At 41.5% G+C, this 14,032-nt stretch overlaps 1 protein-coding gene across 1 annotated transcript; it reads right to left on the reverse strand.

The window, feature by feature from the left end:
- Positions 1-4,604: 4,604 nt before the first annotated feature.
- Positions 4,605-12,655, reverse strand: pdlim2 (PDZ and LIM domain 2 (mystique); the record flags this gene model as incomplete). The annotated part of the gene is made up of 4 exons (XM_010791855.1): positions 4,605-5,819; positions 6,667-6,775; positions 7,540-7,688; positions 12,431-12,655. Coding segments are annotated over 4 exons (676 nt in total), but the record flags the coding sequence as incomplete, so codon positions are not given.
- Between the last annotated feature and the right edge of the window lie 1,377 nt (positions 12,656-14,032).

A 14,032-nucleotide genomic window follows, 5' to 3' on the forward strand; every position in this document is an offset into this window, starting at 1 on the left:
TCAAATTCTTCAAGGGATAAATAAAGGTTGATCTTAATTTATAATAATGCATGATATATATTGTTTATTTTGTGATATTTATCCTCATCTGAAACATAAAGTCACTAACAGTGTAGTAAAATGTACCTCTAATGTAGACTGGTAGAAGTATAAGGTAGCAGGAAATGGAAATACTCAAGTAAAGTAAGAGGAGCCTGTGTACACATGTAGGCTATTGTGTCACTGTCCGCCGTGCTTTTAACCTTATTATCATCGCGTAGGCTAATTTAAGTTACATTCATTAGATTGGTGACATATTGTTTACTTAAAGCCCGGGTAAGCGATGCCAACAAATTAAGCTAATGTTTTTTTCTTTAAATATCCAACCAAAGAAAACGAACCAGCCCACAAACTTTTTTCAAATGAAAGTAGCTAGCAGCATTAGCTTCAAATGTCGCCAAATATAGCGAGAAAGTCGTCAAGTTTGCAATACTGACAGCAAACAAAAAACCGGACTATTGTTGCACAGCTCTCAAGCTAGCAGCGTGTGGAAGTCTCTGGTGACGAGCAAAGGTCAAAGTGCACGCAGGTGAACAGCAAGCTGGAGAGCTAATAACAGTCCTGCGATATAAATGCAAAGGGTAACTATCTTATATAACAGCATTTTAATTATTGATAGGTGATGGGATGTAAAGAGTATGTCATGCATGGAAAACATTATGGAGCAGCAGAGAAGAAGATCATGGGTCTGTTTTTGATTAAATAATGGGAGAGTTTATGGGATACAAATTGTTTCAGTGCCATTGCTTTTGTTGTGTTGCTCTTTGATTTGACTTGGCTACTTCCACCCAGGAAGGTCTTGATTACAATGTGCGCCTGCATTGGGAGAGCAAACTAAATTTAAGAATGAACGCTGGAAGTCTCTTGTAGATTATGTGTTTCAGATCACAAGCTTTCCATTCATTCAGCGCGACGGAGGGGAAGTAAGTCTTTTATAAATATATTTCACTATTTTCTATATTGTCAAAAGTTAGAGCTTGACGATAAAATTACACCGAGCTGTCTATTGAAGATGGCATACTTATGATTTGAGTTTGTGTCATGTGTTCCAGCCCTGGAGCAGTTGTTTTCATATCCAATGGAGGACACCTGCAAAACCAAGCTTCTTAGAAAAGGTTGTAACAGATAATACAAGTTTTGATGTGGTAACGACCCAGTTAAGATGTATTGAGGTGACCTTTCTACTTAATGCAAATTCGTTTTTGCAGTTCTAACAAGCCAACATCTGCTAAACAGAATACATGTCAAATCAATGTCACCTGAGAGTGATGTTCTTCGAAAACCGTGTACTGTATTTATTGCCAAAGTAGATATATTTTGTAGATCTCCATGTTGATTCTTTTAGGGTTGAAAAATAATCCAATAACTCAAAACCTTGTGTTGAAAGAATAATGTGTTTTTCTTAAATATTACATTTACCCCACGAAAGAATCCCACCGTCCAAAAAATACCGGGGATCATAAACTTCCTAAAGCTCTCCTTTTCACATTTTTGCCTGCGTGTATGGAAAGTTCCCAAAATACAGTCCTGGACTCCGTGGATTTCTGTTTTAAAAATACTTTTTGATATACGAGAGGCCCGGGCAGGATGGAGATGGAAGGGATTCAAATCTGGAGAGTATTTCCAAATATGAGAAGGTTACTCAGGAAAGCTTCTTGAAAAGGGACTTTATGTGATTGGGCTTGACATGTGTTCACTGACATATCTAAACTGCATCACCTCAGTATAATGGCGCTCTGTGCACTGACCCGCACCGTGGACCCTGGGTTTGTTATTCCTGTATATGATACTGTACACTGGAGCGGGCTCAGAAAGCCAGCATGATTATTGAAAGAAAGCACAAGGAGTGGATGGGCGCCTGCTCAGCAACGAAACAGAGGGCTGTTTATCCAAGCTGTTAAATAAGGCTTCAAGTACAACACCCCCCTCCGACTCCATAAGGCCCAAATCTCTCTCATCTGGAGAGCACAGTTTCCATTTAAAATGTCACGTCCCAAACTGCACATTACATCAAATTGTACTTAATGGCATCCAGACAAACTTTAATGTCGTTCCAACATTTTCTCTGTATGCACCCCGCAGCCCCCCTCGCTCCTTATAGCCAAGCAAGCAATCTCTCCTTCTCCCTGCCCTGCTCCACATCTGGACTCCATTCCAGGTGGGGAGTTGCGAAAGGGGAGAAAGTTGAGAAAAGGAAAGGTGGAACACAGAGAGGCTGAAGAAGTAGGACTGAGAAAATGTCTTTGGGGAGATTTTTGGTGGAAGTTACGTAAGGTTTCAGGATGTATATGACAGACGATACGTGATGGAAGATTTCTCTTGGGCATGTTCCTTTTGTCCCCCTAAATTACACGATATAACAAAAACAGCGAGGCAATCAGAGATGGGAACCAGACACAGTGACGGCTGAGATTGAGGCACAGCTCAGGCCTGTGTTTCTGCCAGTAGATACACAAAAGAACACTTCCAGCAGGGAATCCAACACCAGGCCCTCTGTAAGGCTTTCAGTCTTTCTCGGTGATCGTGTGACATCTAGTGGTGTGATTGGCAGCACACTTAAGGCCCGCCCCCTCTCAGCAGCTCTCAGCCTTCCTGCAGTTTTTCCTGCTGTGAATGGTTCTAATTAAGAGTTTATGGGGACGTTAAACCCACCGCTTCCACAGTTTATGGGGTTATCAAATCATAATGTGGTGCCATATTTTTCAACACTAAATACCTTTGTCTATCATTAAGAATTATTATCAGCAGCACACGTAACCGCAGTTGTGGTAACCTTAATGACATCTAACCCAGAATACACTGTATGGCACTGCATCATGTTTGCACAGTCCAGTTTTTGTATGCAAAGTAAATGCATCATATTTTGTAATCCATATTAAAGAAATCACTCAAAACTGTAACAATTGGGGATTACACAAGCATGCATTCTATACTTAATAAATGTATGCATACTCTAGTTTTTGTTTACATTTTTAGACAAAACTATTTAAGATAAGAAATCATACCGTGTCTTCACAGAATCAAGCTTTTTATGTAAACATTGATTGTGTAGTCCATTTTTTCCCCTCTCTTCCTTGTTTCTTGCCTTCTCAGAGTTCAGAAGAACTGTTCGAATGAGGCAATGCTGCCCTCTTGGGTTCAGCAGAGTAAATTACATGACTAGCCATTGACACTGCTCAGTCACTAGGGGCTTGGACTGGGAGCCGTAGGGTCGCCGGTTCAAATCCCAGACCAGACCTAAATATGGAGTGTGGATTGCTACTTGGAGAGGTCCCAGTCCACCTCCTGGGCCCTGCCTTGGTGCCCTTGAGCAAGGCACCGGACATCCCTCTTCCCCCCTTACTCCCCGGGCGCGCTGTACAATAGCTGCCCACTGCTCCTAATACTAGACTCCTGGTACTAGGATGGGTTAAAAGCAGAGAACAACTTTCACTGTGTGTGCTGTGTGATCTGCACGTGTGAACATTACAGAGGGTGTCATCCCTCCCAATTTATTCTATTCTTCTTCTAAATGTTAAAGGGCGATGTAAGTTAGTGAAAGCAAATAACTCGGGGTTAAATCCTGCTCTTTAATACCTTTCAGAGTAACTGAAAACTTGAACTGCTGTGTGTCACCTTCACATTTTAGAGGTCACAAAAGGCAAGTCCTGACTCACCCTGCTAATTTGATGCATAACCGTATTCTTATGTCACATGTGGTGACACCCTACTTGTCAGACCTGTATAATGTGGCTTCTAAAAAACAGGGATGTGTCCCCACACCTCTTTTTTTTTATTCTGTAAACTCCATCCAACACTGTGGTGTGGTTAGTGTGTGTAGGCAACAGTCTGAAGGACAAATCAGCTCATGTAAATGATGAACTGGGAATCTGAATATGAAGCAGACCGACAACTTCTCACATCTCTTTTCAATAAAAAAAAAGTGTATTTTTCGTGATGTACTTCTCAGTCATTATTGAAATGTCTGCCTCTACACTAGTGTTTCCAAAACAGAAAGCATTGGCAACAGTATGTTTGCTCATGTTGTGTTTGTCATGTCACATGACTCCTAACACTAACACACTCCTAACAGATATTAATTGGTATGCCTGTTTTCAATCCCAAGTTAAGTCATATGTTATTACACATAGTAAGACCGAAGGTTTGTGATTTAATGCCAATCTTTTGTAAAAGAGCTATTTTCATGTCAGACGTTTTCACAACTAAGAAAGGAACAAAGTTAAATTAATAACGTTATTAATGTTTATCAAAAGTAATAGCACTCAGACACAGCTATGGAATGGATTCACCGTTAATGAAACAAGTTGCATGTGGTTTTCAATCCAACATGTGACGAAAGGAAACTATGAGAAAAGGTGGATATAACTTGGAAGTGTTTAAAATATTGGCCATATATGAATTGCAAAGAAACACGTTTGACCCTGGCCTGTACTAATAGTGTAGTCTACTTGTATAATGGCAAGTCAATATAAATACTTTAAGTTAAGGCACACATCCCTGATAAAGTAAAGAACCAGATATGATATTGAACACTTTTTCCAACACAGTCACCATCACGAAGAAGCTTTAGGTTGTGCGATTTTATTAAGTGCCACATGAAATGTGAACATAGTGTATCTCCGAGTGATGCTGCAACTGGACAAATGTATCATCAACTCTTTTCATACTAAATGTCCTGTGCATACATTATGGTCTATATTATAGAACACAGTTCAATCACAAAAACATCACAAATATTTGTATATTTTGCATTAGTCTATAGTCCCTCATAAGCAACAAAGCAAAACAAGTCAGAAAATATTTTTTTCATTATTTCTACTCATACATTTTTCTTACAAAAGAAAAATAGAAAAATTCAAGGGCTTTTGGCCTGAAACGAGCACAACATTCACAAACTCCTTTGCATCTGTAACAACTTGGATTCCACTTCCCTTCCCTCTCTCGCACACACACACAGTCACACTGCACGTGAAAGCATGCATCCATACACACACAAACACACTTAGCACTGTCTGTTTACAGTACATTTTGAAATGGCATGCAGCGCAGGTGTCGGTAAGATTTTGGTCCCTTTGCGTCAGCAGGAGATTCAAAAGATTCAAATCCAGATCCTCGGAGAGCCAGTCCTGGTGACTTTGTCTAAAGTGTTGGCGTTCTGTGAATCTGGCCATTGTGATGTGGCTTTAGTCCATTGCGGCTGTGCCACAATAAAGTGAAGAATAACGTGAAGTGTGCCTTTTTGTTATAAACTATATTGTTGTACTGTTATGTGTTCACTATATTTGTTTTATCTATACTTGCTGATAGCCCAATTTTCCCCGGTGGGACCATGAAGAACTGAAGTGAGGCCATTTGGAGAACAAAGCCCCACTTCTCACACGATTATAAGAAAGGCAAGAAAGTGAATCATAATATTGCAAAATATGGTTAAATGTGATCAGAAAAAAAGAACATCCTCTGCCATTTTGTTGACAATTGTCCACCTCACGCCCCATCCCAAGGTCTATAACTGAGTCAGATCGTGTGGAGCTTCAGGCAGACGAGCAGCACTCTACGTCCGGAGCGGGGGGGTGGTGGAGAGGCAGACTCACTGGCGGGGGGAGATGGTGGCCTGAGGGGACGTTCCTGGGCCTTGGTACCTCTCTTTGGCGTGCTTCTCACAGTACATCACATCTCCGACGCAAAAGTGACCTCTCATCTTGAGGTTAAGGCCGCAGTCTGTGCACGTGTAGCACTCTGCGTGGCGGAAGCGGTCGTCTGAGATGCGCACGGCCAGTGTGCTGTGGGGGGGGGGGGGGGGTGGGGGGGGGGAAGCAGTGAGTCAGACACCAGGCACACACACACTGCACAGTCTGACAACAGGGTGCAAGGAGTTCCCTCATTTCCAATGCAAATCAAAGAGTAGCAGCACAGAAGAACATCACATTTTAAATTTGAATCCTTTAGAAAAACTAGCAACAGAGCAAAACATTAGCATGTTGATGTCACACTGACATGTATTATCTTGCTTCCCTAAATTAATTAGTTACAAATGTGGTTTTAAAAAGGCAGGTTCACTTGTTTGTAGATGTTTCTTAAAAATAATTCAAACATTTTATCAGCTTTGGAAATAAATACATCTGCATTACGGACGGATTTCATTGTGGTTGCAGATTGCTACCAACCTAAAACCCTCGCTCACACTTCCCCTTTACAATAAACGAGTACAAAGTTATATCTTTCAGGACTTTTGCCTTGCTGAGGCTAAATTAACCATAACATGACTTCAAAGGGAATTCAGAGAACTACAGTGTTAGGTTTGTCCATTCTGAGCTAGTGTCTCACTGTGGTATCCGCTCCCTATGTAGATATGAAGGGCTCACTTTACAAGAAAATATTAAATGTTCTGCTAATAGACCCGTAAATACTACACTGGCCCTTTAAGACTTTTCCATTATATTCAGTAATTAGGTGCTGCAGTCCTAATAACTGGTTGTGACACATTCCAAAAATGAAAGATAAAACCACACGCAGTTCATATCAAACCTTTCTTGTGGAACAACTGTTACTGCAGGGCAAATTATATTTCTGTTGACTCACACGTTTCACAGTGCGAGTCCAGGGAACGTGTAACTGCAGGTGACTTACAGAATGCCGGTGCCGCACTTCTCACAGGTGTGGGTGCTTTTGACGCCTCCTACTGATGAGTTTGATTTGGGAATGTTGGGCGAAAGTCCTGGGAATCGCAGCGCTGCCTCTGTAGTCAAACACACACACACACACACAGCTGCTCAAAGGGATGTTGTGACAGGCCGGCATCTCTGTTCATCACACTAACAATCCGTTTGCCTTCACTACCCTCTGTCAGCGGACCTTGTTTATTTTTCCCCACTCTCCATCATCGCTCATCAGCCCTGAGACACGCTTCATGAAATGGGGTTTCCACACATCGGTCATTATCACGTCATGAGAGAATGTTATTGCTCTCTGGATTTATTTCCCCAGCAGAGAGAGCAAAGGAGGACAGATGCACTCAATAATATTGTATTCAAAATGTGAATTGCACACAGGTGATGGCCATATGTCGAAGTTAAATCGCTCCTTCTGCACGATAGGCCTAACAGGAGTGGTTTTTAAATGGAGACGCGTCAGCTAACCAACTGTAGGAGATGAAATGAATTATCTAGCATCTGAGAAAATAGCTGAAACCTCAAATATCCTATGCAGAGAGATTTCTGTGGTTAATCATCAGTCCAAAAATAAATCACGCTTAGAGCAGAAAAAAGAGACTGTATAGCAAACACATTCATATCTCATTCATATATATTCATGCTTATCTTGAGTTAGAGTAGGTTCGACCTTTATCAAGCATTAAGTACAGATGCCTGATAATGTCAGATAATTTGTATTCAAAGTATTAAATGTGTGTAAATATTTGGACACTCTTTAGAATTGCGTGCTAACTACAAAGCCATTATTTTCACTTGAGCTCATTTGTTTGTATTGCAGAGCGCGTCTCACCTTTCTCGTCGGCCTCCAGGACCTCCTGCAGCATTTTGAAGGTGTTGGACTGCCGAGGCGCCGTGCGAGACTCCTTATTCTCCTGGATCATCTTGTACACCTCAGAGTCCCTGTCGAACTTCTGCATGGCAAAGTCAGAGCTCGAACTGCTGTAGATGGAGGAAATACAAATATATGTTAGACTGTTACTGGAATCATACGTCAAGCGATGTGTTCAGCGGAAAACGTGCATTTCTGAAAGACTCATGAGTCCAGTTTAACTTAAACCAGAGGAAATGAAGGAAGGGGAAGCAGCTGGCTTTGAGACCTTGACCTCTGAGTATTAAGCCTAGATTGCACAGCACAGGCAGGAGGCCAAACAGTGACCAATCACACATCTTCCCTCAACAGGACCCCAACATATCCCCTTTCCAGAGGCACTGTTCTGACTCTACTCACATTTTTATCACGGTTCTTGCCTCAAGGAAAAACAAAGAGGACTTAAGGCTGATGGTGGAAGCTTAAAGAGGCCTTATTATGGTGTTTCCTTTCCTGTAGTGTGTGATATAGGTTTAAGTGCACGGGAATGGTCAGCACAAGCTATAATCCCAAATTCCCTCCGGAGGAAGTTCGGAATCCTTTGTTTAATTCTATAACATAGTAACATCACTATGTAACACTCACGCTCCTATTGGCTAGCGCTCCAACACATTGTGCATGATAGGATAAGGGGCGGGACATCTCTGCGGACAGAGGGTGACAAGAGGTGCTGCAGCACAGGCGTCAAAGCATATACACATGTCACAGTAGAGGCAAATGTAAATATGAAACCTGAAAATCAACATAAAAAAAGTCACATCCGAGTCAAATGTGTTCTGATCCAGTAGGAGCAGCTAGAAAACAACCAAGAATGCAGGAAGCTTTTAACTTCTTGTAGTTTACGCTATCAATTCATTAAGAAATTAGATAGTGGCTCTCTCTCACTTTGTTGTTTTTTACAGCTACTTCCATACCTGTGTGTTTAAATACCAATCTCTCCTTGAAGAAGCACACGCATTACAATCTGCACTGACAGCTGATTAATAAGTCAACAGAAACACAAAAGACACAGAAACACAAAAGACACAAAGTACGTTCAGCTGTGTTTGTCTGCAGGCAGCTGGTGAGTGTTTGCTGTCAGTAGGAACCGGTTTGATGCCTTCCACCTGCCGCCCGCCTGTCAGCCAGTCATTCCACTCTACCTGACTGAGTGTCCCGCCTGTCACACACAACACATCTGCCCAAATATTGACTCTTTAAACTGACACCAGCGCTGTGAAGAATCTGCTCGGGCGAAAGCTAAACCATGGAAACGGTTTGTTACTGTGACTTAGCTGATATGTGCATACCTTTAAGCATCACTGCACTATAGGGTATTAGTGGTACGGGTAGGTACTTGTTGAACAAGGACCAAATGAAGTGTTTGGACGGTGACATATTAGCAACACATGAGTTGTGTTTGCTCCGTAGGCCTACTCATGCACACTGGATGTGATATAAAACAATGACTATGAGGTTCAAAGGCAGATTTTAAGATTCAGATGGTCTTTTTTTTTTTTTTACACATTCTCCAAATGCACTGGAGCTATTTCACAGACATGTCACATTAATGGTGTCCAAGCCTTTGTAGTGTATGGTATTTATGAACTGCACACAGCAAGTACTTGGTATCTTCACTGGTGATGCTCTGCCAGGTCTGTTATTCACTTCTTGCTCGTTTCAGGCTTTTTCTTTCCGTCTGTGAACCACATGCTCAGTCGGATGAATATCACGTGGCAGACTTGGATGGTCAAGAGCATTTAACAGTTTGGCCAGAGATTAAAAAAAAAAAACTCACCGGTTGCATGGTTTAATCTTAAGGATTGCTGTTGTCAGGGAATCTCTTATAAAATATTAAAATGTGTTAGTAAGTACACCAAGCCTGTTGTGATGAATCAAATGCCTTTACTTTATGCAGCATGGAGAGAAGACACTGCTCTCTGCAGGACTTTCAGAGTGTTTTGGTTTATATATTAGTATGTAAACAATCATGACCCCATGATAAGGATGGTTCAATTAGTTATTCATTAACCCCTCCTCAGTCGAGTTACCTCTCGGTTTACTGTCAATAGACTTGTCTGTTTTAAGTCCAATGTGCAAAAAACCTAAAAAGGGCATCAGTTAAATTACGTATCAACCTCTCTTGTACATGTAACATGCCTCAGTGTGTTATACAAAACAACACGTCACATGTCGACATGGGTTTAAAACCTTGACGGTGGGCTGTGTACAGTATGTGCATTGCTCCTGTCTGTATTTCAGCTTTAGGCTTCCTTCTAAATGAATATGGCTGAAATCAGAGATGGAAAACAGACAAGACAACAAATATGCGACCAAGGCTCTCAGACCCTTTCCCTCTGAATCACTGAACATGGTTCAAATTGAAAACAGACCTCTAAAGCACACCCTCCAAGTTCTCCACATGCTCAGCTCCACCCTCAGAAATCCATTTCCATTTTTGCCTCGCTCACCATCTCTCTTTTGAAATGGCATTCTCTAAACAAATGGAAAGTTGAGGTCAAAAGGCAGGAAAACAAATAACAGAAGTGAGGAAGGGGGGGCAGCATGCATCTGAGAAACCAGTCGAGTGCACACATTTGAAGAGGAAGCAGTCAAGAGTTCACAAAGTATCAGGCAACTTCAGAGGAGTTTGTCATCTGAGTCGTTCCTTTTAAGTGTTCTCACATTTACACAATGGCTGCATCTAATATGAATGTGTTGCTGGGAGCCATAGCCAAACTTGGCACAATGCAATGATAAGGATCTAGTCATAGCACATGAGCGTAGCCAAAACATATCAAAGTTCACAACTACAGTCAAATTCCAACCACATTGCTCAGCCTGAATTACAAGCAGTGCAAAACCAAAGCCGGCCCATCTTGACAAAATAAATCCACATGACCAAACTCAAAATGACAGGACTCACCTCAAACAGAAAGAGAGGGAACAAAGAAATGGAGCTCAACTATTCTCTCCAGGAACTCTGTGTATATCTAACACTGCTGTAGCAACTTGCAACATACAAGAGGAACAACAATACAAGATACCGAAACACACACACCTCTATCTAAACCAGACGAGACAGAAAAACAAGAGCCTGACTGAAAGGTGTGCCTCTGAGCTGACACTCATTGGACATGCGACATGAAGGGGTGGGTTACTGGGTGTTACTGAGTCTGTGATTGGCTGGGGAGGAAAAGGGAGAGGCTTGCTTTTCAGGCTGGGGGCTTCAGACTGGGGGCCAATCAGGGGGAAAAGTCCAAATCTGACATTTTGGGGGAATATGGGTGTTTGGATATGCAGTTGCTGACACGTCATATCACTGGTGGTGGTTACCAAAAGAGGAACAGGGGCCAAAGTCAGCCATCCCTCGCTGTGAAAACACAGAAAGCAGGCTCTGCAGCACGGAGTGGACACAAGAAGATTTTCATTCCTGCTGAGAATCAAAACATTGGTAGGTGCATCCAAAAAAAAATGTTCTGAGGACGGCACCTGCACGCTATGAACTGAGTCACATGACAGCTTCATCACCTCATCAGAGGGCGAAGCAGGGAAAAGCCAACTGACGTTCAGATGGTGGACACAATAGAGTCCCAAAGGCTGAGAGTTCATGTGTAGTCGACGAGTGCAGCTGCAAACGAAGCATCTACAGTCAGCTGCAACACAGCACTGCATACACAAGCTGACTAACACTCGTAGACATAATGAATGCAGTTTTTTTGAAGATGTTTTAGTCCATTTGTCCTTTTTACTGTCTTTCCACACAGACTTTAAGAGAGGGTTACGTTTAAATAAAATATAGGAAAGAATGTTTCTAGCAGAGGTTTGTTCCAGATGAATTCCAAATATGGGAAATATTGCAATATTCTTACCACTGATAAACACATTATCCGTATAATAGATTTGTGTTTGTCTTGTGGTGACCATTTCATGTTTAAACTGTCAGACTTGATTATGTAACCCTATTGTAGATGAAAGAAGATACCATAGGGATTAGATGAGTTCACATCCAATAACCAAGTACAATAAATACAGCCTCAAACCTTACCATACATGTAGGTTACAACAAGATATCTGTTAAATGTGTTATTACTCGTAGAACTAGATTATACTCAATGTTTTCCTTCATCTGGGAAAATTAGCTTTTCTGGACCAGGTCATGTTCATTTCGTAGGCTTGAACCTGTGAGTGTAACCTCTACTGGCCTGTAGATGGCGCTAAATGCTTACAAGATATGCTCTTATAAGATAAGACACGATCCTGCTGCTGTTCAGACTGTGCTCTACACTTTAATCTCTGTAGAGGAACTTTTTGAAGGGTCGAAAATTGATTCAAGTGTAAAGGCATTTCTGCACGTTGTGTTTCTTGAGTAAGGAACATCTGGTTGTTCATATTCCAGCATATCGTTAAAGAATAGTATACAAGTAGTGGGTTTTCCACTTTTGTAACATGCAGTGCAAGCATCAACTTGTATATGTATACATGTATATATAGTATATGTCTGGTTGCATTTGCAAGATGATATCATATTTTAAAATTTGAGTTTAACTGCACAATTTATACAATTCAACCATAACATATAACACAATATAGGAAGAAGAAGAGGCAGAAAACCCCACTGGGCCTGAACGTAAATACATTTGACAATTGCACAATGTTAAAGAAAACACCGGATTAATATAAAAATATATATCTTCATATTCTGTCAGATAAACTCAACTAACGTACCTAAATGGGGCGGGTTCATAGCCTCAGTATATTCTGCCATTGTTAGGATGTCCTTTCATGTTGGGTTTAGATATAATGGATGTTTGCAATGCAAGTGGATATTTACCTGCGACGAGGGGACATGGGAACATCCCGATCGATGGGGCTGTGGGGGGAGTAGCGCCCTGGTGGGGTGGGGGTTCTGCTGGACACAGAGTTATTCCTGTAGTCTGAAGGGGAGAACTCCTGTGGAGGAAGAGGAAGATGACAATAAACGAGAGAGAGTGAGTAAGCAGGAAATCCAACTTCCTGCAGCAGCCGAAACCAAGTTTGCAGTTTAGAGTTGAGGAATCTATTGAGACAGGGAACAAGTGCTTAGACCATGATGCAATGTTACTGTACAAATGAAACAAGAAGAGCTATGTTCAGAGCAGACTTAGGGATTCACCAGCAGTATTTCTGGATTACTGCTCCTCCAAGCAGCGTATTGGCACTTTACAAATTTAACGTCATTGTTTCAGGAAGCTCTAAATCTGAGGAGACTGCACTGTAGGAAAGTTGGAATCAAACAAATGTGTGTTCCAGTAGGATATAATCATTCAAGATTAAAAAAAATAGGATAGATTTATAGGTCTCATAAAGACAAATAAACTCAAGATGGAGAAACACCAGATCCTTGGTTTTGCTTCATAACCTCCGAACGTTTGACTGAAACCTGGAGAAGTTGTTGCGGCGCAGAATAAGCAATGCACTTTGTTATTGTTTCTTTGTATTTGGTGCTCACCACGTTTCCAGTGCATGAATCACACGCCCAACATTCCTCCACTGTGGGCTGATCCGTCTCAACAATTACAGGAACATTTTTTTATCTTGATTACCATTTCTATCAGAGCTGTACTTCAGACCTTCAGCTGATAGATGATGGTTTGCGTGGCAACAGATGTTTGGCACTACATCCTCTGTTGGTCTGATGGGAAAGACAGAGCTTGCATGTACTTCAATATCTTCCAGATGCCAGGCAAATCTCACAATTATTCATGGTAGATAAATCGTGTTCATCGTCATGAAATGAGAGAAGATGTTCCACGCCAATTGAACCTCATTCGAACAATTTGAAAACTTGCCATAGTGTAATTCAGGAAGTTAACTGGGAGCAAAGTCTTAGTTAATTATATAATGTTTGAATTTTGACAGAAGAGGGCGCTACATACCTACTGTACACGAGAAGCTCATAAACTAAGGTCTCAGTAGACGTGCCAATGACATTTTTTATTGTAGCTGTTCCGAGCAGAAACCAAAGGCACGATACAGAGTTACAACATTGCAGGCAAAGGTTGATTTATCCAAGTTTACTTATGTTAGGGGTGAACCACCATTGACGTGACCTCAGGCACATGTTCACACTAAACACTGAGCACACCTGGACTAAGTCTGCACAGCACATAACTCAACCCAGACACTTTTACTGTCAGGAATTCCAACAAACTAATTGTTTTCAACCACAACACTGTCTGGCATCTAACCATGTCCACCTGCAATGCTTACCGCTTACTGGTCACGAAATGCATGCAATATTTAGCCTAACAAACATGTCTAGGTTTCAAGAAAAGGGAAGTCCCAGAACACTTTCACAACTCCCAATTTGCTGAGAAACAAAGCTATTACTTTATTTTATGTGTGTGCACAGTCCAGGAAAATGTTTGACTGTGAATCAAAAAGCCCACAGACA

Source organism: Notothenia coriiceps, unplaced genomic scaffold (genome assembly GCF_000735185.1).
Source record: "Notothenia coriiceps isolate Sejong01 unplaced genomic scaffold, NC01 NC01_scaffold00035942, whole genome shotgun sequence".
Lineage (NCBI taxonomy): Eukaryota > Metazoa > Chordata > Actinopteri > Perciformes > Nototheniidae > Notothenia > Notothenia coriiceps.